Genomic DNA, 26310 nt, shown 5'->3' on the forward strand with positions numbered 1-26310 from the left:
AAACCTAACTGAACTGGAGAAGTTTTGCAAGGAGGAATAGTCCAAAATACCTTCATCCAGAATCCAGACACTCATTACATGCTATAGGAAGCGTCTAGAGGCTGTTATTTCTGCTAAAGGAGGCTCTACTAAATATTGATGCAATATTTCTGTTGGGGTGCCCAAATTTATGCACCTGTCTAAATTTGTTTTGATGCAAATTGCACATTTTCTGTTAATCCAATAAACCTCATTTCACTACTGAAATATTACTGTGTCCTTTAGTTATTTGATAGATCAAAATGAAATTGCTGATCCAAATACCCAATTATTTATAAATGAAAATCATGGAAATTGTCAAGGGTGTCTAAACTTTTGCATACAATTGTGTGTGTATATTTGTTTGCATGTGTATATATATATATATTTATATATATATTTATGTACATGTGTGTGTATAAATATATATATGTGTGTGTGTGTGCATATATATATATATATATATATATATATATATTTGTGTATAAATATATATATATGTATGTGTGTGTGTGTATATATGTATGTGTGTGTGTATATATATATATATATATATATATATATATATATATATATGTGTTTGTGTAATGATTATATGAAGATCACACACTATTGAACATAGTTGGCCAGAAAAACAGTGACGTGTATAGACCCATAGCACACGCAGCATTATAATATTCAGAGCGAGCCTGTCTGATGAATCCTATTTATAGCAAACAGCAATAATTTAAAGTCACATTAATTAACATATGTGTGTAGCCACCCCAATCACCAGCTGACTCACAGTAATAAACTGCTGCTCCTGAGCCTACCTAGGTATGATTTTTTTAAAGAAGGATACCAAGAGAAGGAAGTCAATTTCATAAAAGTAGATTTAAAAGTCTGAAATTCGCACACTCTGTCTGAATCATGAAAGTTTCATTTTTACTTTAATATCCCTTTAAGAGTTATTGTTCTCCTATGCTTATTTATAAAATACACAGATTGTGTAAACATTGAGTGAAATCATAAAGCTTTCGCTTTAGATTCTTATCTGTTTGTAATTATTATGACCTAGACTAGGCTCAATTTGTTCAAAAAAGTAAAATCTATGTCCATTTCTTTAGAATGGACCCTTCATCCCATGAAAAGCTGTAAACTTCAAAACCACACACATAAAAAGTACTTATACAACATGTTAAAAATGGTTGTTTGTTGTTTTTTGTGTGGATGGAAAAGGTTAATTTAAAACTATTGCAATTGTTTATAAAACTAGCAGGAAATACAGGTTTTGGCACACACTCAGGTTTCCTGTTTGATAAGGATAACTCTGTGACATCCCACAAACAAACATTTTTTTTACCATAGAAACATCCATTAAAGGGGCACAAACCCCAAATGATTTCTTTCATGATTTAGATAGAGCATGCAATTTTAAGCAACTTTCTAATTTACTCTTATTATATATTTTCTTTATTCTCTTGCTATCTTTATTTGAAAAAGCAGGAATGTAAGCATAGGAGCCGTCCCATTTTACCAAACCGAACCAAAAATGGGCCGGCTCCTATGCTTACATTTCTGCTTTTTCAAATAAAGACTGCAAGAGAACGAAGAAAACATTATAATAGGAGTAAATTAGAAAGTTGCTTAAAATTGCATGCTCTACCTGAATCATGAAAGAAAAAAAAATTGGTGTTGTGTCCCTTTAAGCATGTTCTCAACTACAACAAAAATAATTTAGTTTCCCGCTAATTTTTGGCAATATTATGTAGCAAAGTATACTATTGCAATGGACTAGGCTTCAGTTATTGTTGACCAAGCTTAAAGGGACATGAAACCCCAAATTTTTCTTACATGATTCAGATAGAGAATACAATTTTAAGCAACATTGCAATTTAATCCTAGTATCATCTAATTGGCTTCATTCTTTAGATATCTTTTGTTGAATAAATATCAATGCACATGGGTGAGCCAATCACATGAGGCATCTATGTTCAGCCACCAATCAGAAGCTTCTGAGCCTATTTAGATATGCTTTTCGACAAAGGATATCAGGAGAATGAAACATAAGATAATAGAAGTAAATTGGAAAGTTGTTTAAAAATGCATGCTCTTGCTAATTCATGAAAGAAAAAACTTAGGTTTCATATCCCTTTAAAATCATTTATATTACAAATATTTATTACAAATATTTATTTTCTTAACACAGGACTGAAAACCTGCCATTCAGTCACAAGCAAAAGCCCATGTTGCATGAGCTGTAACTCAATTATCAAAGTGTGGTGAAAATGCCTGTTATGACAATTTAAACAAGTCTACCTGGGATGTTTTATAAATGACATAATGCTAGCAAAATTGTATGCAATTAAAATCAGTTTAAACACGTTAACAAGGTATAGTTTATATGATGTGTTAACAACGTTTAACAAGGAATAACTAAATTAGCCTGCATACACTCACCATACTGTTTAGTATAAGATCTGTATAGGAATGAATAATTCCTTTAAGAATATGTTATAAGTATTTGGTCAGATTAAATAGATAGGAGATGTAAACTCAGGATTATACCCAAGAGATGTTATTGCAAATTGAGATCAATTATGAATAGCAACAAACAGGCACATTACAGTCACATTAAAAAAGCTATCCTAAAAAAAAAGTAGCGCTCTAACAGCACACAGGTGAAAGGCACACGATAATCACAATTTTAATTAGAAGTATTTATGTACATATGTCCTGTGCACCCAAATAAAAACATTGCACCTTTTCAAGTGGTAGCTTGTAACAAATAATAGATGACTCAGGCCTTGATTAAAATCTATCAGCGATTTGCTGCTAAGAAGTCTTTTTGCTTAGAGTGTGTACACTCTATAAGTCCACTGGGAAATTCTAGGGATAATTATTCTAGGGATAATCAATTAAATAAAGGTGCCTGTGTAGTGGGATCATTTGCAAGTTCAATGATGGACCTGACAATGGTTAGGGGAAGCTGAATCTGTGCAGTAGGGATTGGGGCCTAGGGCGGCTCTTGTGCAGAAAGGACCTCAACAACCCCCAGGTAATCATTAGACAGGGTCATCAGTGCGTTGACACTGGAGAATAAAATTATCGTCTGTGAACATGGAGTTATATGATGCATTGAACACACTTTTACTGGAATTTTAGAGAAAGTTTTCACCCTCCGCCCAATGCTACGCTGACAGTATATAATCCTGACCCACAATATGGAGAAAATGCTGATGAGCCACATACTTTATCTGTATCTGAGCTCGCTTTACCTACGAATAAAGAAGAATATGCAGACTTACACGGTATCCAGTAGGCTTGGAGATTTCGTATCCTTATTTAGGATAGTTAGGAAGTAAGTGCTATTCGGCTCTTTTTGGAGTCTGGATTGATTCTGGTGCAATATCACCACGTTAAGATCTGGATTTGCACAGATCTTAACAAGGTGATCTTGCACCATAATCAATCCAGTCCAGAAAAGAGCTGAATAGTGCTTACTTCTGCATTTGGATCCTAGCGAAGGATCCAAATGCACAAGGTTAGTATCCTGCTAAACTGCAAAGGGCCTGGAGCGCCTCTGTGTCTAGGGTCTGTGTTTGATGAGGAGGTTATTACTCTTCTACAGTTTGGGGCTCTGAGGAGTGCTAAGACCCCCTCTGTCCTTGCTGGTATATCAGATTACGAGATGGTTTGCAGGCAGTGGAATTTTGGATCCTCTCAGGTCCAGGAGTTTCTGGAGCAGGTAAATCTGTGCTGTAAACTAAGATCTCAAGTCCAGGTACAAAGCTACATGTCTATCTGGATTCATTTGCTTCTGGGATGGTTTTTGAGGGGACACAGAGTGTTGCCAGATGTCCAGTATGTACCTGGACAGTCCAGTATTTTAGCAGGCTGTCAAGTAAAATCTTCACAAAAACTTATAAAGGTCTAGTTTTTGTAAAGTCCTTGCATGCTAACTAAATATAAACAGCCTTCTTGTGTCTAAATAAACTACAAATATGGAGCAGAAAGAAGTGAGGGACAGTCAAGGGATCAAATCACTTCTGTTTATGTTTGCTACCCCTAGCCAAAAAGGTAAAATTATTGATTTCTATGTTGCTGGCAGCTAAAAGGTAAAATCACTGCTCAACTATGAAAAATATACATTATGGGATCAAGAGTAGAAGCTAAAGTAGAGCTTTTGGAGGAGGACTGTGGGACCTCACCTACAAATTGTGCCCAGTCACCTACAGGTTGTCCAGTATTTTTGTGAGTGACAGCTGGCAACCCTAGTTAACACGCTCATATGCATGTCGTAGACTAAACAGCACAGCGCTATTGCTCTACTGTATTGAATATTTAGAACTTACTGCAATTTTCTATACCCTTTGAGTGCTATAACTTATAGCTTTATAAGATTATTTCTGGAGCATGTTAGGTATTGTGAAGACATTGTTAAGTCTGAGACTTTACTAATGGCTAGTAGGACTGCTCTGTATTACTTCATCTTGCTGACGATGAGGGTATTGTATATTTTGAGAACTACATGTGTTAACACCATGTTTTTCTTATGCACATTGTTTTATTGCTTGACACTTCACCCAGATCCTTCCATCTACTATTCATAACGTTATAGGATTGTAGTGTATTTACCCCATGCAGAAAAAATATGAAGAAAAAAATCCCTATGTCTACCAATGTAGTCCTTTTGGTGTCATGTTGACATCTTGCTGACCAGCATATCTCTTGGAGCAGCAATTTGTATTTCATATGATAGCTATGGAGTATAAGTTAATGGTAATTTATGTGCTCGCAACCGTGGAGTTATTTATGAGTTAGCACTGGCTAAAATGCATGTCTGTCAAAAGAATGAAATAATGGGGCAGTCTGCAGAGGCTTAGAGACAAGGTAATAAGAGAGGTAAAAAGTATATTAATATAACTGTGTTTGTTGTACAAAACTAAGGAATTGGTAATAAAGGGATTATCTATCTTTTTAACCATTAAAGCATCTGGATTGGACTGTCCCTTTAATAAGTCAGACTTTTGCTGTTCCTAAAGATAAGATGTGGCTCCATATTGCTCACATTTTTCAGTATATTGATCTATTGATGTTGTGTTTATGTATAGTTTGCCTATCTCCCAGATATGGTTTAGCTCCCAGTTATGCTTTATGTTTGTAATATTGTATTATGGCCACAATGGCTGCCGAATTTAATTTTCATTATGCCATAATATTTCTACACTTACCTGATTCTAATTCTGTTTTTTTTGTGTGAGGCTTTTTAATCAGACATTGATATGGCAGCGAAAATGGTCACAATTAATTAAATTATATACAATTTATCTTTACTACCCTATAATAGGTAAGGGTGCTCCTTTATCTTACTTAGACATATGGTGATGTTTGTTAATAGATCCTAATCTCAGTGCTAAACATTCACCCCAATTTAGCAATGGCCTCCTCTGATAATAATGTCTCTGGGGTCTCTGACCCTTAAAACAGACCATTTCTTCTTTACCCATATAGTTGATGGTTTAAGAGAGACCACTACTTCCCATTAAGGGTAAGCCATTTATATTACTTTTTTATATTTTGGGGGATGATTGGATATAGCTTTATTATATCCTAAATATTACCAGTCACAATTGTACTGATATTGACTTTGTCATACTTTGTATTCTTGGTATATACTATATGTGTATGTTTGTATGTCATTGTTACACTTTATTTTAAATACCTCAAAAACCTCAATAAAAAAACACTTCTACTAGAGCAGAACACAAGCTCAACGTATCACAGTCCCACTGCTTCAAGACAACGACTGAATCTTTAATTGCTTCTGAAGCATGAATCTTAATACTTTGAACTACAAGCCCCATAATTGTTCAAATAAATTCAGTAGAAAAGTGTTTGCACTCAGGAGAAAGCAGGACAAAACAACTTTCATTAATTTAATAAAATGTATATAAGGGGTTTTGTGCCATTGCTGGTGACTAATCATAGATGGATTACGTTTTGGCAACAGCCTGAAATATGTCAGACACTTTCTGACTCAACCCAATGATGTTTTATTGAACTAATAAAAGAGGGGTTTATACTACACCTTCCTCAGTGCAACTGCTTTTTTTTTTTTAGTTCTGCCACCATAATCCAAATATGTAGAAAATGAACTAATTGAAGTGAGAAGGTGTATATATCCACCCCAACAGACGTCTGTAAGTATCTTCTACCTACTCTTGTGGTCAAAGGCATCTACCCAATAGATTTTATTTGATTCCATGACTATTTGTGTTTTCATTTCCATATATATTAGTTTCTAGTTATTTATTATAAACTGATTAGTTGCCTGCTTTTTAAACAAAACATACCTCCAGAATCCTGTCCTGCATGTATTCAGAGAAGAACCTAAGAATTTTCATCTTCTCCTCAAGACTACAAGGAGGGGTCCATTCAGGAAAGGTAATATGCTCACTTGAACTGGTAGAATAGCAAACTTTTCTGTAGGAAATCCAGATTAATTATTAGAACCCATTAATAATTTATACCAGTAATAACAACTATATAGTTTTTTTTTTAATTTACCCCAGATACGGGAACTGTGAAATGTGAGATCCGTCACTCAACAAGACCCCTGTACAACTGTCAGAAAGTTGATATCCAAAGCCGAACTTGTTTGAATAATCCACCCACTTGGTCACCCAAAGAATGGGACATGTCACTTGATCCTTGGGCTCAAATGCTCCTGTTAAGAAAGAAAAACATATGTAAAGAGTCAGTATTGTGATAGAAAAAGATCCACAGTTCCATGGGACAGTAATTGATGGTTATTGCATGGCTAAAGTTGTCTCTGCCTCAGTAATAGTATTAGGAATGTTAAAATCTAAAGTAAGACCTTGTTTAAGTATGAAGATTGTGGACTTCTCCAAATGTTATATTACTACAGGAGTTTACTAACACATTAAATGATATACCATGTACTTATCCAACAATGAATACATTCTAGTATTAACTAGTAGCATTAGCTAGTAGCATTAGTAGGATTAGCATGCATTATAGAAGCTAACTGTAAATTATAATTACTAGTAGGATTAGCATGGATTATAGAGTCTAACCATAAATTATAATTACTAGTAGGATTAGCATGCATTATAGAATCTAACCATAAGTAATGATTACTAGTAGGATTAGCATGCAATATAGAATATAACTATAAAACATAAATTATGCTTACCTGATAATTTTCTTTTCCTCTGATAGGAAGAGTCCACAGCTCCATTCATTACTTTTGGGAATTCAGAACCTGGCCACCAGGAGGAGGCAAAGACACCCCAAAGGCTTCAAATACCTCCTCCACTTCCCTCATCCCCCCCAGTCATTCTGCCAAGGGAACAAGGAACAGTAGGAGAAATATCAGGGTGATTTTAAAAAAGGTGCCAGAAGAACAAAAATGTATTGCCGCCCCATAGATAAAGTGCGGGCGGGAGCTGTGGACTCTTCCTATCAGAAGAAAAAAAAATTATCAGGTAAGCATAATTTGTTTTTCTTCTCAAACTGGAAGAGTCCACAGCTGCATTCATTACTTTTGGGAAAACAATACCCAAGCCAGAGGACACTGAATGCAAACAAAGAGTGGGTAGAAAAGAGGCAGCACCTTCGAAAGGCACCACAGCTTGAAATTACTCGACACCCTACAAAAAACTATTATGACAAGGGAAAAACTGGAGCCCAGGTAACCACTCATCAGTTACACAACCTGCAAAGACGTGCTAAAGACCACTCATACCCAGAGTCTGCTGGGCATAAGGTCTCAGAGGAGTCAGCCCTGCGGCACTCAACTCCCACAATTCCAAAACCGCAAAACCTCTATCAACCCCCAGAGAGGGAGAGTAGAGGAACCCAGGAGATTCAAAGGACCATCCAAAATCTCTATCTAACCCCGAGAGCGAGAATAGAAGCCCCATGAGATCTCCAAAAGACCAAATCAACTTAGAGCAACACAAGGTTGCTGCAGGACCACTGTCCGGGGAAACAAACTCCCTAGGAGGACAAGGACAAGAAGATAAGTCCATAGTCAGGAGAAAACCTCACTAAGATGACCAGATGGCCACCCTCAAATCCCTGACACAGCACCATACCAACTATAGTGTTCCAAAAACACGCAAGTTCCCCCTTGTAACCTAGACAAGACAGGTTAAGCATAGACAAGCAGAGACAGGAAAATCGTCCCAGCAGCTTAAAAAGAACTCTCCAAGAGGGTACAAAGCCACCTGTGAGCAAACCCGCGATGACCCCACCACAGGCCACAAAGCCGTCTTAAGCTATTGTGGGACTCATCCCACTGAAAAGTGCTGAAAGATCTCAACAACAGCTCCCAACCAGAAATTCCGGAATTCAAGGAGCGATCCTCGGCAACAGCTGCCGCCAGTAGAGAGATGGGCACTAAGAGTCCCCCCAACAAAGGGGAGGACAGATTCATAAAAGTAAACGGTCCATGCTGCAAAAGCAGACTGATCACCGACCTTCCTTCCAGGATAACACAGTCCCAGCCCCAAGGCTAGAAAAAGACCCTTTGCAGACAAGAGTCTCCAACCTTTGGAATAAAAAAAGGATGGATTTACGAGGCATCAAAGCCCCAGAGTAGAACTCTGACTGCTACTAAAAAAATAGCATGCTACCCTGAACCATAACAGGAACCTCATGCTTGGGTCCCAGGAATCCTACACTGCAGCCTTCCATAAGAAGGAACACTCCTCAAGGGAAGAATGCACTCTGACCCACAGCATTCCAATACCAGAAATAAATTCTGTGATACTGAGAACGCAAGAGAGGGAAAAAACCCTATGAGACGAGAAAAACAAGGACCCACAGCCCCTGTACAGATACTGAGGTACCTCCAAACCAAGGAGAACATGAAAAAATCCCCTTCCCACCCTAAGTGAGAGTAGAAGATTAATCAACAGAAAACTCCCTACTAAAGGCCAACCCCTCGGCCAATATTGTCAGCCCAGTTGGATAGCAACTGGAGTCCACCAGGAAACATCAGATGTCCCAGCAGACAAGTAGGGACCGTCAGAAAACCTCCAATTGAAGCCTCAGGTTGATATTATTCTCTCGCAAGAGTCAGAAAAACCCCGCCCCCTCCAAAGGGACATGCGGGAGAACCAAACCCTAGAGTTAAGCAGAACCGTCCATACCTTTTCCAGGCAAGAGATATGGTCAATAGCCGGAGTCTTCGAAAAACGGAACCGATCTGAAGATCTGAAGCCCCTGAGGAACCCATAAGCTGCCTCCTATGGTTAGGAGTGCACCCAGACAGAGCCTTCCGCCATCTAAAGTCCTTAGATGTAGAGTGCCTAGCAACATCCACAAACCCAAGAACCTGAAAAGAACTCCCGACCGGTTTAGGAAAGGGCCACCAGTACCCTTGGATCACAAGGTAATCCATGTAGACAGGCCTAACAACCTGACCCCTCGCTGGAAAGGTTAAATCATCAGTTTCCTGACTCCAGACAGGCGAAAAGACTGTAACTGACCCAAGACCTCCTACCCTCAAGCCCAAAGGGCTAGATCAGCAATAAGATCGACGGGTAGCACCCGAGAGTCAAAAGACCATGGTGTGACAAGGGGCAGTTCTTATCTTGAGAAGAAGACAGTCTCCAGAGATCCCTACAGGATCGGTCTCTCAACATCCTTGAAATGGAATAACAACGGAAGCCTCGCAGCTCCTGGTAGAACGGCAGGGAGACCCTTGCACTCCACGCACTAGAGCAAACGAAACACTAAGAAAAAGAAGGACATGTCCACTCTTCCATAACAAAAGACCCAACCCAAGACGGGAGGGAAGGAAACATTGCCATTGCTAAAAGAATGTGACTAGGCTACAAGAGACCGGAGATACCGCAAGTGAAGACGCAAATTGTCCACTATTCAGATACTAAACCTCCGGAAATCAATCATCTCCAGACTTCCAAGGAATGGAAACCCATGGTTCCGAGTCCCCAGGGACCCTAGAAACCACGATGACATTGAAAAAGTCGATTACGCATCTCAAGCAATATCGCCAGAAAAAAAACATATTATATCGGAGCACACAACCCTCCTACCAGAAGCGTTGGATCTACGCCCCAGGCCCCAAACCTCGTTGTAGGATCCGAGTTCGGAGTCCATAACACTAGGCCTTAAGAGACACAGTTTCTTCTCTTTTTTTTTTTTCTAAAGCTGACAGGCTAATCAGCACCATGAGGGTGACATGAACCCAAGACACAGTAGACAGCCCCCGACCAGTAGCTACCTGGTACAAGAGCACTCCAGAATCTGTCTAAGGTCCAAGAAAAATCGACCCGAAGGCTCAATAATATGAACTAGAAAACATAATCTCGGACTTAACCAAAGTGCGCAACTTCCGAAGAAGTGCCCATGCGACCACAAAATCGCAAGTATCGGTTCCAGAGAAAGAACATTCTCAAAACGAAAGTTATATCAGCCGTGAGCTTTACTCAATATAAATCAAATACATCCTATCCTGATCAAAAATAAAAAGTAAGGCAGCACCCTTGGGTGAACGCCCAAGGGAAAAAAAGGGTATGCCCAACCAGACCAGCCGATCAAAAGGCCCCCTTCCCCAAGCTTAGTACTGGAACCGATACATAAAATAAAGAAAAACAGAGACGACAAGGAGATTACTTCCCCAAATGTCAATCCAGGTTGCCATCCGGCATCAAAGGCCTCGAATCCCTCGTCCCACTAGGACCTCTAGTAATGCCAAAACATGTCTTAGTAGGACACGAAGACATGCCAACCTATAATGGAAGGCAAAATTATCCCTTGCCGGGTCGACAAACGACTCCAGCCCCAAGGTTGGGGCCCCTGAAGCCTCAGAGGCCCCCACTGCCCCAGGAGGCCAAACTGAATCGGGCCATGGTTGACAGAACACGGACAGTATCTTAAAAATATTTCACTTGGGAGATACAAATGAGCCAAGGCCGCAGATATGGCCATGTGGAATCGTGCCGTAACCTCTGAAGGAAACAGGCCACCTTCCCGGCTTGCTTAGCAAAGAGAGTTTCTGGGAAATGCGCCTCGCAGGACCTAGCATCCTCGGGGGTGGATGGCTCAATGCACTCTGAGGACCCTGGATCGGGAGAAGAGAGTACTCTGAAATGGGAATCGGAACATAACTGATGGGCATGGATAACCCGGACCATTTCATATTCATCACAAGACGCATTCTCCGCATCGGAGACATCCATGTCTAAAAAGTCAGAATCCTCCATCATGGGATTAAAAAAATGACAAACACTAACTGGCACCCTCTTTACACCCCCAATGGCTGAGGCACACTCACCACCTCCTGTGAACCAGACAACCCACGAGCAGACTCTCTCTGTCGCCACACGGTCAGCTTACGGAAGTGAAAAACGAGGTGCACCGTGCCAGTCATAAAATAGAGCGCAAATCTAAAGATTGCGCCAAATGACGATAAGGCCGTTAATGTTCCGAAAAGCCATAAGCCTAAAGAATTACTACACATCAGCAGATAGAACCACACAACAAACATGATTAAAGTCCCTCCTGTTCAATAACCCCCCTTAGGGGATATTAACCCATGATTCCTTATTTTAAGATAAAAGGAGTTCCACTGGGACCCTACCTTTACGTTAACATCACATTCACATAAATGAAGTAAAATGAAACAATCTTACCGGAATCTACGACGTGGAACAGGAACACGGCCCTTCAAGTGTGACAGATAGTAGCTTCACTTCTGACATGGACTTGAGTGAACAAAGGCAGGCAGCGGAACTCATCAACGCTGATTGCCAAGGAGCTGTTAATATGAGTCTGGATGGTTTCGCAGAAAAGCTCTCCCTGCATCTCCAGACTCTAAACTTCATCCTTGCTCTCACTTAGAGGCTGACAAGACTACTTAAAACTCCAGTCCCATTTCGAAGAATACTACCCTCCATAACAGACTTAACTATAACTTTCTGACACTTCTCTGACAACCTCCTGTGATGAAAGGCAAAGAATGAATGAGGGAAGTGGGGGAGGTATTTGAAGCCTTTGACTGGGGTGTCTTTGCCGCCTCCTGGTGGCCAGGTTATGAATTCCCAAAAGTAATGAATGCAGCTGTAGACTCTTCCTGTTTAAGAAGAAAATGATGAGTACTAGTAGGATTAGCATGCAATATAGAATCTAACCATAAATTATGATTACTAGTAGGATTAGCATGCATTAGCAGGATTAGCATGCATTATAAAAGCTACCCATAAATTATGATTACTAGTAGGATTATCATGCATTAAGAAAGCTTACCATAAGGAATGATTACTAGTAGGATTAGAATGCAATATAGAAGCTAACCCTAAATTATAATTTTCTAGTACGATTAGCATGCATTATAGAAGCTAACCATAAATTATGATTACTAGTAAGATTAGAATTATAGAAGCTAACCATAAATTATTATTACTTGTAAAATTAGCATACACTATAGAAGCTAACCATAAATTATGATTACTAGTAGGATTAGCATGCATTATAGAAGCTAACTATAAATTAAAATTACTAGTAGGATTAGCATGCAATATAGAGTCTAACCATAAATTATAATTACTAGTAGGATTAGCATGCAATATAGAATTTAACCATAAATTATGATTACTAGTAGGGTTAGCATGCAATATAGAATCTAACCATAAATTATGATTACTAGTAGGATTAGCATGCATTATTGAAGATAACCATAAATTATGATTACTTGTAGGATTAGCATGCATTATAGCAGCTAATCATAAATTATGATTAGTAGTAGGATTATCATGCATTATAGAATCTAACTATAAATTATAATTACTAGTAGGATTAGCATGCAATATAGAATCTAACCATAAATTATGATTACTAGTAGGATTAGCATGCATTTTAGAAGCTAACCATACATTTTGATTACTAGTAGGATCAGCATTATAGATGCTAACCATACATTATGATTACTAGTAGGATTAGAATGCAATACAGAAACTAACCATACTTTATGATTACTAGTAGGATTAGCATGCATTATAGAAGCTAACCATAAATTATGATTACTAGTAGGATTAGCATGCATTATAGATGCTAACCATAAATTATGATTACTAGTAGGATTAGCATGCAATATATAATCTAATCATAAACTATGATTACTAGTAGGATTATCATGCATTATAGAATCTAACTATAAAGTTATGATTACTAGTAGAATTAGCATGCATTTTAGAAGCTAATCATAAAGATATGATTACTAGTAGGATTATCATGCATTATAGAATCTAACCATAAATTATGATTACTAGTAGGATTAGCATTATTGAATCTAACCATAAAGTTATGATTACTAGTAGGATTCTCATGGATTATAGAATCTAACCATGAAGTTATGATTACTAGTATGTAATGCATGCTAATCCTACTAATAATCATAACTTTATGGTTAGATTCTATAATGCTAATCCTACTAGTAATCATAACTTTATGGTTAGATTCAATACTGATAATCTTACTAGTAATCATAATGTATGGTTAGCTTCTATAATGCATTCTATAATGCTTCAATAATGCATGCTAATCTAACCATAAAGTTATGATTACTAGTAGGATTAGCATGCATTATAGAAGCTAACCATACGTTATCATTACTAGTAGGATTAGCAGTATTGAATCTAACCATAAAGTTATGATTACTAGTAGGATTAGCATTATAGAATCTAACCATAAAGTTATGATTATTAGTAGGATTAGCATGCATAATAGATGCTAACCATGAGTTATGATTACTAGTAGGATTAGCATGCATTATAGAAGCTAACCATAAATTATGATTACTAGTAGGATTAGCATTATAGAATCTAACCATAAAGTTATGATTACTAGTAGGATAGAATGCATTATAGATGCTAACCATAAGGTTATGATTAGTAGTAGGATTAGCATTATAAAATCTAACCATAAAGTTATGATTATTAGTAGGATTAGCATGCATTATAGACGGTAACCATAAATTATGATTACTAGTAGGATTAACATGCATTATAGAAGTTTACCATAAATTATGATTACTAGTAGAAGTAGCATGCAATATAGAGTCTAACCATAAATTATGATTACTAATAGGATTAGCATGCATTATAGAAGCTAACCATAAATTATGATTACTAGTAGGATTAGCATTATAGAATCTAACCATAAAGTTATGATTACTAGTAAGATTAGCATGCAATATAAAGTGTAACCATAAATTATGATTACTAGTAGGATTAGCATGCATAATAGAAGCTAACCATGAGTTATGATTACTAGTAGGATTAGCATGCATTATAGAATCTAACCATAAAGTTATGATTACTAGTAGAATTAGCATGCATTTTAGAAGCTAATCATAAAGATATGATTACTAGTAGGATTATCATGCATTATAGAATCTAACCATAAATTGGGATTACTAGTAGGATTATAATGCATTATGGAAGCTAACAAAGTTATGATTATCAGTAGGATTATCATGCATTATAGAAGCTAACTATAAAGTTATGATTACTAGTAGAATTAGCATGCATTTTAGAAGCTAATCATAAAGTTATGATTACTAGTAGGATTAGCATGCAATATAGAAAGTAACCATAAATTGGGATTACTAGTAGGATTATAATGCATTATAGAAGCTAACCATACATTATGATTACTAGTAGGATTAGCATTATAGCATTGAACCATAAAGTTATGATTACTAGTAGGATTAGCATACATTATAGAAACTAACTATAAAGTTAAGATTATTAGTAGGATTAGTATGCATTATATAATCTAACCATAAAGTTATAATTACTAGTAGCATTAGCATGCATTATAGAAGTTAACCATACATTATTATTACTAGTAGGATTAGCATTATAGAATCGAACCATAAAGTTATGATTACTAGTAGGATTAGCATTATATAATCTAACCATAAAGTTATGATTACTAGTAGGATTAGCATGCAATATAAAGTGTAACCATAAATTATGATTACTAGTAGAATTAGCATGCATAATAGATGCTAACCATGAGTTATGATTACTAGTAGGATTAGCATGCATTATAGAAGCTAACCATAAATTATGATTACTAGCAGGATTAGCATTATATAATCTAACCATAAAGTTATGATTACTAGTAGGATTAGAATGCATTATAGATGCTAACCATAAAGTTATGATTAGTAGTAGGATTAGCATTATAGAATCTAACCATAAAGTTATGATTATTAGTAGGATTAGCATGCATTATAGACGCTAACCATAAATTATGATTACTAGTAGGATTAGCATGCATTATAGAAGCTAACCATAAATTATGATTAATAGTAGGATTAGCATGCATTATAGAAGTTAACCATAAATTATGATTACTAGTAGAAGTAGCATGCAATATAGAGTCTAACCATAAATTATGATTACTAATAGGATTAGCATGCATTATAGAAGCTAACCATAAATTATGATTACTAGTAGGATTAGCATTATAGAATCTAACCATAAAGTTATGATTACTAGTAAGATTAGCATGCAATATAAAGTTAACCATAAATTATTATTACTAGTAGGATTAGCATGCATAATAGAAGCTAACCATGAGTTATGATTACTAGTAGGATTAGCATGCATAATAGAAGCTAACCATAAGTATGATTACTAGTAGGATTAGCTTTATAGAATCTAGCCATAAAGTTATGATTACTAGTAGGATTATAATGCATTACAGACTCTTACCATAAAGTTATGATTACTAGTAGGATTAGCATTATAGAATCTAACCATAAAGTTATGATTACTAGTAGGATTAGCATGCATTATAGATGCTAACCATAAATTATGATTAGTAGTAGGATTAGCATGCATTATAGAAGATAACCACAAATTATGATTACTAGTAGGATTATCATTATAGAATCTAACCATAAATTATGATTACTAGTAGGATTAGCATGTATCATAGAAGCTAAACATAAATTATGATTACTATTAGGATTAGCATGCATTATAGATGCTAACTGTAAATGATGAATACTAGTAGGATTAGCATGCATTATAGAAGCTAACCACAAGTTATGATTACTAGTAGGATTACCATGCAATATAGAAGCTAACCATAAATTATGATTACTAGGCCTTCCTCACTTGTAAATAATAGAGTCCATTTATTGATACTTCTACCTCTCTACACCCTTTTCATGTAATATTTTACCTATTTATCTTTTTTTTTTTAAAAAACAATACACACATTTACATTGTAATCCTCTTGACGGTCTGATCGTCCTGAAAAAAGAACACTCATGTTTATTCTATTCACCTGATGCCATGTTTTGGAGACAGTTGCGTAATACAAGAGTTACATTCTCCACCACTCTGTCGTCACTTAGTTCTCTTTGCACTAGAAACGATAAAAATAGATAAATAAAATAACGTTTCAAAAATTTGAACCATATAGACACAAAAGACTAAACAGATTTAATGCACCTCCCTTTTATCATGGGTGCTGCCATTATGGAACCTAAGCTACACTACAGGTATCTGAAGGAGAGTTACTGCACATGTGCAAACAGGTCAGCACCGGAATGTAGTGAAAGGCAGATTTCACCATGACAGCACCCATAACTAGAAGGAGGCAGGGAATAACCTCAGTATTATGCTTATAGAATGTATTTAGTGTTTGATGTCTCTTTAAGAAGTGGAGCCAAATTCTGGAAAATGACCATACTTAGTACTAATGTATATTTGGCTTTTGTATAACAATTGAGAATATTTTTAATTTAATTTACTAGCAAACTCTGTAGGATCCAATTAAATGATGAACTATATGTGACTATGGATACATGAATTCCTATTAATTGTTACTAATCCCTAACAGAAAGTATCGGCTAGATTACGAGTTTTGAGTTAGGAGCTGTGCAGTGCTAACGAGCAGTTTTCCCTCACCGCTCACTTACCTACAGCACTGGTATTACAGGTTTTTACAAACCTGCCGATAAATGGTAAGAAGTGAGCATTGAGCAAAATTTTGCTCATTTCCGCACTCCAATACCAGTCAGCGGTGAGCTGGTCGTACGTGCTTGTGCACAATTTCCCCATAGGAATCAACGGGGAGAGCCGGCTGAGAAAAAGTCTAACACCTGCAAGAAAGCAGCGTAAAACTCAGTAACGCAGCCCCATTGATTCCTATGGGGAAACACATTTTATGTCTACACCTAACACCCTAATATGAACCCCGAGTCTAAACACCCCTAATCTTACACTTATTAATCGCTAATCTGCCGCCCCTGACATTGTCGACAGCTGCATTATATTTATTAAACCCTAATCTGCCGCTCAGGACACTGCCGCCACCTACATTATACTTATCTGCTGCCCCCAACATCGCCGCCACCTACATTATATTTATTAACCCCTAAACCTAAGTCTAACCCTAACACCCCCTAATTGGAATATAATTAAAATAAATCTAAATAAAATTACTATAATTAACTACATTATTCCTATTTAAAACTAAATACTTACCTAAAAAATAAACCCTAAGCAAGCTACAATATAACTAATAGTTACATTGTAGCTAGCTTAGGGTTTATTTTTATTTTACAGGCAAGTTTGTATTTATTTTAACTAGGTACAATAGTTATTAAATAGTTATTAACTATTTAATAACTACCTAGCTAAAATAAATACAAAAGTACCTGTAAAATAAAACCTAACCTAAGTTACAATAACACCTAACACTACACTATAATTAAATAAATTAACTAAATTAAATACAATTACCTAAATTAAATTAAATTAGCTAAAGTACACAAACACTAAATTAAAGTAAACAAACACTAAATTACAGAAAATAATAAACAAATTACAGATATTTAAACTAATTACACCTAATCTAATAGCCCTATCAAAATAAAAAAAAAAAACCCTAGCCTAAACTAAACTATCAATAGCCCTTAAAAGGGCCTTTTGTGGGGCATTGCCCCAAAGTAATCAGCTCTTTTACCTGTAAAAAAAATACAAACAACCCCCCCAACAGTAAAACCCACCACCCACACAAACAACCCCCCAAATAAAATACTATCTAAGATGGACCCGATGGATGAAGAGAGAAGATGCCATCAGGATGAAGACTTCTGCCCGTCTGGAGGACCACTTTGCCCGGCTTGGATGAAGACTTCTCCCGGCTTCGTTGAGGACTTCGGCCCGGTTGGATGAAGACTTCTGTAGCTTCCTTGAGGATGGATGTCGGATATTCAGAACTGTAAGTCGATCTTCAGGGGGTTAGTGTTAGTTTTTTTTAAGGGTGTATTGGGTGGGTTTTATTTTTAGGTTAGGGACTTTGGGCCTGCAAAAGAGTTAACTGCCCTTTTAAGGGCAATGACCATCCAAATTCCCTTTTCAGGGCAATGGGGAGCTTAGGTTTTTTTAGTTAGTATTTTATTTAGGGCGTTGTTTGTGTGGTTGGTGGGTTTTACTTTTGGGGGGTTGTTCGTATTTTTTTTTACATGTAAAAGAGCTGATTAATTTGGGGCAATGCCCCGCAAAAGGCTCTTTTAAGGGCTATTGGTAGTTTAGTTTAGGCTAGGGTTTTTTTTTATTTTGGGGGGGCTTTTTTTATTTTGATAGCACTATTAGATTAGGTGTAATTAGTTTAAATATCTGTAATTTGTTTATTATTTTCTGTAATTTAGTGTTTTGTTTTTTTTGTACTTTAGCTAATTTAATTTAATTTATTTAATTGTATTTAATTTAGTAAATTTATTTAAAGGGACAGTCTACCATAGAACTGTTATTGTTTTAAAAGATAGATAATCCCTTTATTACCCATTCCCCAGTTTTGCAAAACCAACACAGTTATATTAATATACTTTTTACCTCTGTGATTACCTTTTATCTAGGAACCTTCTTCCAGCCCCCTGATCACATGACTGTGACTTGTTATTTTCTATTGTCTTAACTTTAGCATTGTTTTGTGCTAGATCTTAAATAACCCTCTGTGCCTGAACACAGTGTTATCTATATGGCCCACGTGTACTTTCTGTCTCTTTGTGTTGAAAAGAGATTTAAAAAGCATGTGGCAAGAGGCAGCCCTTAAAGGCTTAAAAATTAGCATATGAGTCTACCTATGTTTAGTTTAAACTAAGAATATCAAGAGAAAAAAAGCAAATTTGATTATAAAAGTAAATTGGAAAGTTGATTAAAATGAAAAGTCCTATCTGAATAATGAAAGTTTAATTTATACTAGACTGTCCCTTTAATTATAGTTAGATTTTATTTTACAGGTACTTTTGTATTTATTTTAGTTAGGTAGTTATTAAATAGTTAATAACTATTTAATAACTATTGTACCTAGTTAAAATAAATACAAACTTGCCTGTAAAATAAAAATAAACCCTAAGCTAGCTACAATGTAACTATTAGTAATATTGTAGCTAGCTTAGGATTTATTTTATAGGTATTTAGTTTTAAATAGGAATAATGTAGTTAATTATAGAAATTTTATTTAGATTTATTTTAATTATATTTCAATTAGGGGGTGTTAGGGTTAGACTTAAGTTTAGGGGTTAATACATTTAGTATAGTGGCGGCGAAGTTGGGGGTGGCAGATTAGGGTTAATAAATGTAGGTAGGTGGCGGTGATGTTAGGGACGGCAGATTAGGGGTTAATAATATTTAACTAATGTTTGCAAGGCGGGAGTGCGGCGGTTTAGGGGTTAATATGTTTATTATAGTGGTGGCGACGTTGGGGCGGCAGATTAGGGGTTAATAAATGTAGGTAGGTGGGGCGGCAGATTAGGGGTTAATAAATATAATGTAGGTGGCGGTGGTGTCTGGAGTGGCAGATTAGTGGTTAAAAATGTTATTATAGTGTTTGCAATGCAGGAGGGCCTAGGTTTAGGGGTTAATAGGTAGTTTATGGGTGTTAGTGTACTTTTTAGCACTTTAGTTATAAGTTTTATGTTACGGCGTTATAGCATAAAACTCATAACTACTGACTTTTAAATGCGTTAGGACTCTTGGAGGTAGAGGGTGTACCGCTCACTTTTTGGCCTCCCAGGACAGACTCGTAATACCAGCGCTATGGAAGTCCCATAGAAAAAGACTTTACAAAGTTTGCGTAAGTCGTTTTGCGTTAAGGCCAAAGAAGTGTGCGGTGCCCCTAAACCTTCAAGACTCGTAATACCAGTGGGTGTAAAAAAGCAGCGTTAGGACCTCTTAACGCTGTTTTTTTACCTTAATGCACAACTCGTAATCTAGCCGTTTGTTATCAATGTTATCACATTTATAAAAGTGACGCTCACTCTGGGTAGCAGACCTGCTCCTGTTGTTCATTTTTCCTTCCATGAGAATTTTCAACGAATCAACATAAGACTTAGCTGGTTGGTTTGTTTCTGCTGCCTGAGAAAAAAAGCTGTGAGAAAATAACTACATAACTAAACCCTTGCAGCATTCCCGTTATCTCATATACCTACCCTACAGAGAATATCTGCATTCTGGGACTCCGGACTCTCTGGGGATACAATGATTGAATTTCTATGCTCCCCAGTCCAAGAACAATCTGAAATAATAAATAACCTTATGGTTAATGTGTATTACTACATTTTCAATACATTTGTATTTATTTGATAATATGTTTAAAAGATTGAGTTTTAAAAAACTTTTCTTGGAAAAAAATAAATAAAATATTTCTAGTGCCTGGAAAGCATTCTTTTAAATACATTGCCAATATGGTACCCCACTGTAATTTTAACCAATGATCATTCTCACAGAGCGGAGCAGGAGTTCTATACCTGAGCAGAAAGGCTTCTGAAATACTCCAGTATATAGCACCTTAGCTGCTTTTCTGAAGAATCTGGTGAGGTGGTTGGAAAATGTGAAGGTCGGAGCAGTGCGGCAAGTGGCTGAAGACAGTGTCTCTGGTGTGAATCCCTAAAAACAGTTAATAATCCTTGTGATCTTACATGAGTACTGACTGTCACATTTTAATAAATAAAATGAAGTGTGCATATTTAAACACAGGTATGAAATTATTTTGCTAGTTATCTAATTGCAAAAAATTGCCATTTATCTCGGACATTACTTAATCTGTATAAAGTTTTGTTTATAACCTTTACAATATAAAGGTAAAGCGTTTGCATCTGGATTTAATATGGCATCCATTTTTTTTTTACATATAACACACTAAACAAACAGTTTGTTAAAGCATGTTAACATACTGTTATTCCCCAAGGCAGAACATGCTGTAATCTAAGATGTAATCACAGAAAATGCAGCATGTCTGCAGAAAGAAGGGGACACATGCAGGAACGGTTAGCGCTTTAGCTTTGCTGTGGTGCTCCACATCAGGCTCTTCTCTTCAAACAGCGCTATGCTCTGGCTGCACTGTGTAAGTTTTCTTTAACACAGTGCAGCTAGATCGAAGAGCTGTTTGAAAAGAACAGTCACATAAAGATCAGCACTGCAAGAAGCAGCATGGCTATAAGGGATTTTTTCAACCCCGCCCCCTAGCCTTTCCGGTCAGAAAAACTGTGACTCCTGAATGTAAGACGTTCTTGTGAGCACATTTTTATGACTACCATTTTAACTTATAATTATGTGATGTTAGAAAAGGAACACATTTATTCAACAGACATTTTAAACACTTAACAAAATGCCTTTTCTCTGCAGCTAATTTGCAATGCAATTCTCAACTGCAATATATTATAAAACTTTAACAATTGCTTTATTATCCAGTTAATTATCACATTGCAATTGAGCTGATACTTTAGTGTAACTGCCTAATTTAAAATTTCATTTCAAAATGACCTGCAGAAAAAATGTCACTAAAAAATAAAAATCTCATCACAGAAAGTGTTAATGTGACATGCTAATGTGTTAGAGCATTTTCTTTATGCACCTATGTTTGTCTTTACCTGTATGTTTATTCCTGCAAAAGGATAAATACATAGTTAAGTTAGCTATGGAGCAGCACTGCACTAGTAATCCTGAGCTGAACATGGGATGTTGAGCCATTCACAGACAGCACATACAGTTGTGCCCATAAGTTTACATACCCTGGCAGAATTAATGATTTCTTGGCCATTTTTCAGAGAATATGAATGATAACACAAATACTTTTCTTTCACTCATGGTTAGTGTTTGGCTAAAGCCATTTATTAACAATCAACTATGTTTACTTAAATCATAATGACAACAGAAACTACCCAAATGACCCTGATCAAAAGTTTACATACCTGGTGATTTTGGCCTGATAACATGCACACAAGTTGACACAAAGGGGTTTGAATGGCTATTAAAGGTAACCATCCTCACCTGTGATCTGTTTGCTTGTAAATAGTGTGTGTGTATAGGTCAATGAGTTTCTGGACTCCTGACAGACCCTTGCATCTTTCATCCAGTGCTGCACTGACGTTTCTGGATTCCAAGTCATGGGGAAAGAAAAAGAATTGTCAAAGGATCTGTGGGAAAAAGGTAGTTGAACTGTATAAAACAGGAAAGGGATATAAAAAGATATCCAAGGAATTGAGAATGCAAATCAGCAGTGTTCATACTCTAATCAAGAAGTGGAAAATGAGGCGTTCTGTTTGATAACATACTGCATTCATCTTGCCATTAATTCTGACCAAATTTCCTGTGCCTTTGTAGCCCACACATCCCCAAAACATCAGCGATCCACCTCCGTGTTTCACAGTAGGAATGGTGTACCTTTCATCATAGGCCTTGTTGACTCCTCTCCAAATGTAGTGTTTATGGTTGGGGCCAAAAATCTAAATTTTGGTTTTATGACTTTATGTGCCAGAAGGTTTGAGGCTTGTCTCTGTGCTGTTTGGCGTATTGTAAGCGGGATACTTTGTGGCATTTGCGTAGTAATTGCTTTCTTCTGGCGACTCGACCATGCAGCCCATCTTTCTTCAAGTGCCTCCTTATTGTGCATCTTGAAACAGCCACACCACATTTCCTGTATTTCACCTAAAGTTATTAGTGGGTTTGTCTTTGCATCCCGAACAATTTTCCTGGCAGTTGTGGCTGAAATTTTTGTTGGTCTACCTGATCGTGGTTTGGTTTTAACAGAACCCCTCATTTTTCACTTCTTTATTAGAGTTTGGACACTGCTGATTTGCATTCTCAAGTCCTTGGATATCTTTTTATATCCCTTTCCTGTTTTATACAGTTCAACTGCATTTTCCCGCAGATCCTTTTACAATTATTTTGCTTTCCCCATGACTCCAGAATCGTTAGTGCAGCACTTTATGAAAGATACAAGGGTCTGTCAGGAATCCAGAAACGCATTGACCTTTTATACACACACTAAATACAAGAAAACAGATCACAGGTGAGGATGGTTACCTTTAATAGCCATTCAAACCCCTTTGTGGCAGCTTGTGTGCATGTTATCAGGCCAAAATCAGCAGGGTATGTAAACTTTTGATCAGGGTCATTTGGTAGTTTCTGTTTTCATTATGATTTAAAAAGAGTAAACACAGTTGATTGGTAATAAATGGCTTCAGTCAAACACTAACCATGAGTGAAAGAAAAATTTTTTGTGTTATCATTCATATTCTCTGTAAAATGGCCAAGAAATCATAATTCTGCCAGGGTATGTAAACTTATGAGCACAACTGTATGCATAACTGCAAATCACCGCCCTGTGTTCACATCAGGAACAGAAGTGCATTGCTGCTCTATAGAAAAGAAACAATACAAAAAGAATATCACAACAATATCGTATTACATAATGTTCCTATTGCATGTTTATGACCCTATAAAAGCAGTCACGTATATTACTAACACAATTGTTTTAAATATTATGTTACAACCATTTAATCTATTGATATGTCATGCTTATACCTACATTTGATAAAACCAAAACAGGAAAGAGAGGACAAGAGAGTGATTAACTTAAAGGGATATGAAACCCCAAAATGTTCTTTTGTGATTCAGACAGAACTTACCATTTTAAGAATGAAAGTTTCCAATTTACAGTACTTCTATTATCAAATTCGCTTCATTCCCATGATATTCTGTGTTGAAGAGATACCTAGGTAGGTATCTGGAGCACTACATGGAAAGAAATAGTGCTGCAATCTAGTGCTCTTGCAAATGGATAATATTCTTGTAAAACTGCTGCCATATAGTGCTCCAAACATGTGCATACCTTTGAGCTTAAAAAGACAGTATACACCAATTTTCATATATCTGCATGTAATAGACACTTCTATAAAGAAGAAGAATATGTGGATATACTGATCTAAAAATCCAGGATAAAACCTTTTAAAAACGTACTTAAATGCTCCCAGTTTAGCACTGTTTATAAGGTTAGGCCGGGACACCCAGGGAAAGGGGCTGGGAAAACAGGAACAGCAGACAATCACCCCTCCCTCCCCTGCATTTGAAAAGACAGATTATACAAATAGGAGCCACAGGAATCTGTAGACAACAGTATACCTCTAAACCTTTGGGGCTTGGTTAGTCGGAAAATCAGCACAATGTTATTACAAAATAAGGGAAACTATACATTTTTACAAAAACACTCTCAGATGGGCTGTATAAATGGATAATCTACAAAACATTTATGCAAAAAAATAATCTAGTGTACAATATCCCTTTAAGTCTGTAAGTGGGTGACTCTATATTGAGGAATGTGAATTTAGGTGAAAGTAAAGTAAGGGAGGTTAGATGTCTTCCAGGAGCTACTGCTCACAGGGATAAGAATTGTATTTTGAGAATTGTTAAGGCAGCAGGAAAGGGAAGTGAGTTAGATGTGATTGTTCATTTAGGAACAAATGATCTTGCTAGTAATCATGTTGCTGCTGTTCAGAAAGAGTTTTGTGACCTAGGCCATCATTTAGAGAATGTGGCATCAACTATCATTTTCTGCTATTTTACCTGCGTATGGCCAGGAAGCAGGAAACATGGAGCGGATAACAACATTTAATTCTTGGTTAGATAGGTGGTGCAGGGAACGAGGATTTTATTTTATTGGCCATTATAGCTCTGTTTGACAAGATACTAGGTTATTTAGGAGAGATGGCTTGCATTTGGATCTTAAAGGAACAGAGTATCTGGGAGAGGAGTTCAAGTGCTTTATTAGAAATCATTTAAACTAATAAAGGGGGGTAGCATTAATATATCCACCTGCCAACCCACAGCATGCCAAAACTGTTAGTCCAAGTAACAATACTAGAAAGTCTAGTAGAAAAATGATTTGTGCCATGAACACAAATGCTTGCAGCTTAGGAAATAAATTACCTGAATTTACTTCAATAAATGACTAGGGACAACTTGGATTTAGTAGCTATAACAGAATCATGGCGCAATGATTTGCATGCCTGGGACATAGTCATACCTGGATACAGGTTATTTAAAAAGAACAGAGTAGGAAAAAAAGGTGGAGGAGTTGCTTTGTATGTAAATGAAAATATAAAGGTTACTGAAATTGTAGGAACAAATGATGAGGTGGAAAGTATTTGGGTGACTTTGGAAATTGGAGATAAAAATGTTTTTAGAATAGGGGTTGTATATAGGCCTCTATTGCAGGATGAAAAACTGGACAATATGTTATTAGAATAAATAACCAAGATGACCATGAAGGGTAAGGTTACAGTACTAGGGGACTTTAATTTGCCAGATATAGACAAGCTAGAAGCAGGTATATTCTGCTTCTAGCCAGATATAGATCAGCTAGAAGCAGGTATATTCTGCTTCTAGCCAGATATAGATCAGCTAGAAGCAGGTACCGTATATTCTGCTTCTAGCCAGATATAGACCAGCTAGAAGCAGGTATATTCTGCTTCTAGCCAGATATAGATCAGCTAGAAGCAGGTATATTCTGCTTCTAGCCAGATATAGACCAGCTAGAAGCAGGTCTATTCTGCTTCTAGCCAGATATAGACCAGCTAGAAGCAGGTCTATTCTGCTTCTAGCCAGATATAGATCAGCTAGAAGCAGGTATATTCTGCTTCTAGTCAGATATAGATCAGCTAGAAGCAGGTATATTCTGCTTCTAGCCAGATATAGATCAGCTAGAAGCAGGTATATTCTGCTTCTAGCCAGATATAGACCAGCTAGAAGCAGGTATATTCTGCTTCTAGCCAGATATAGACTAGCTAGAAGCAGGTATATTCTGCTTCTAGCCAGATATAGACCAGCTAGAAGCAGGTATATTCTGCTTCTAGCCAGATATAGACCAGCTAGAAGCAGGTATATTCTGCTTCTAGCCAGATATAGACCAGCTAGAAGCAGGTCTATTCTGCTTCTAGCCAGATATAGA

The 26310-nt window shown here is 36.6% G+C and overlaps 1 protein-coding gene across 1 annotated transcript in view; it reads right to left on the reverse strand.

Moving 5' to 3' along the window:
* LOC128649477 (serine/threonine-protein kinase PLK2) overlaps positions 1 to 26310 on the reverse strand; it is a 74792-nt gene that overhangs the window by 15254 nt on the left and 33228 nt on the right. The window contains exons 8-13 of the mRNA XM_053702771.1: positions 20831 to 20969; positions 20513 to 20598; positions 20342 to 20438; positions 16357 to 16437; positions 6568 to 6727; positions 6354 to 6483 (exon numbers count right to left, since the gene is read on the reverse strand). Of these exons, the coding sequence (XP_053558746.1) occupies positions 6354 to 6483; positions 6568 to 6727; positions 16357 to 16437; positions 20342 to 20438; positions 20513 to 20598; positions 20831 to 20969 (693 nt within the window). The remainder of the gene's footprint in view (positions 1 to 6353; positions 6484 to 6567; positions 6728 to 16356; positions 16438 to 20341; positions 20439 to 20512; positions 20599 to 20830; positions 20970 to 26310) is intronic.

Source organism: Bombina bombina, chromosome 2, assembly GCF_027579735.1.
Source record: "Bombina bombina isolate aBomBom1 chromosome 2, aBomBom1.pri, whole genome shotgun sequence".
In the NCBI taxonomy this organism is placed as follows: domain Eukaryota; kingdom Metazoa; phylum Chordata; class Amphibia; order Anura; family Bombinatoridae; genus Bombina; species Bombina bombina.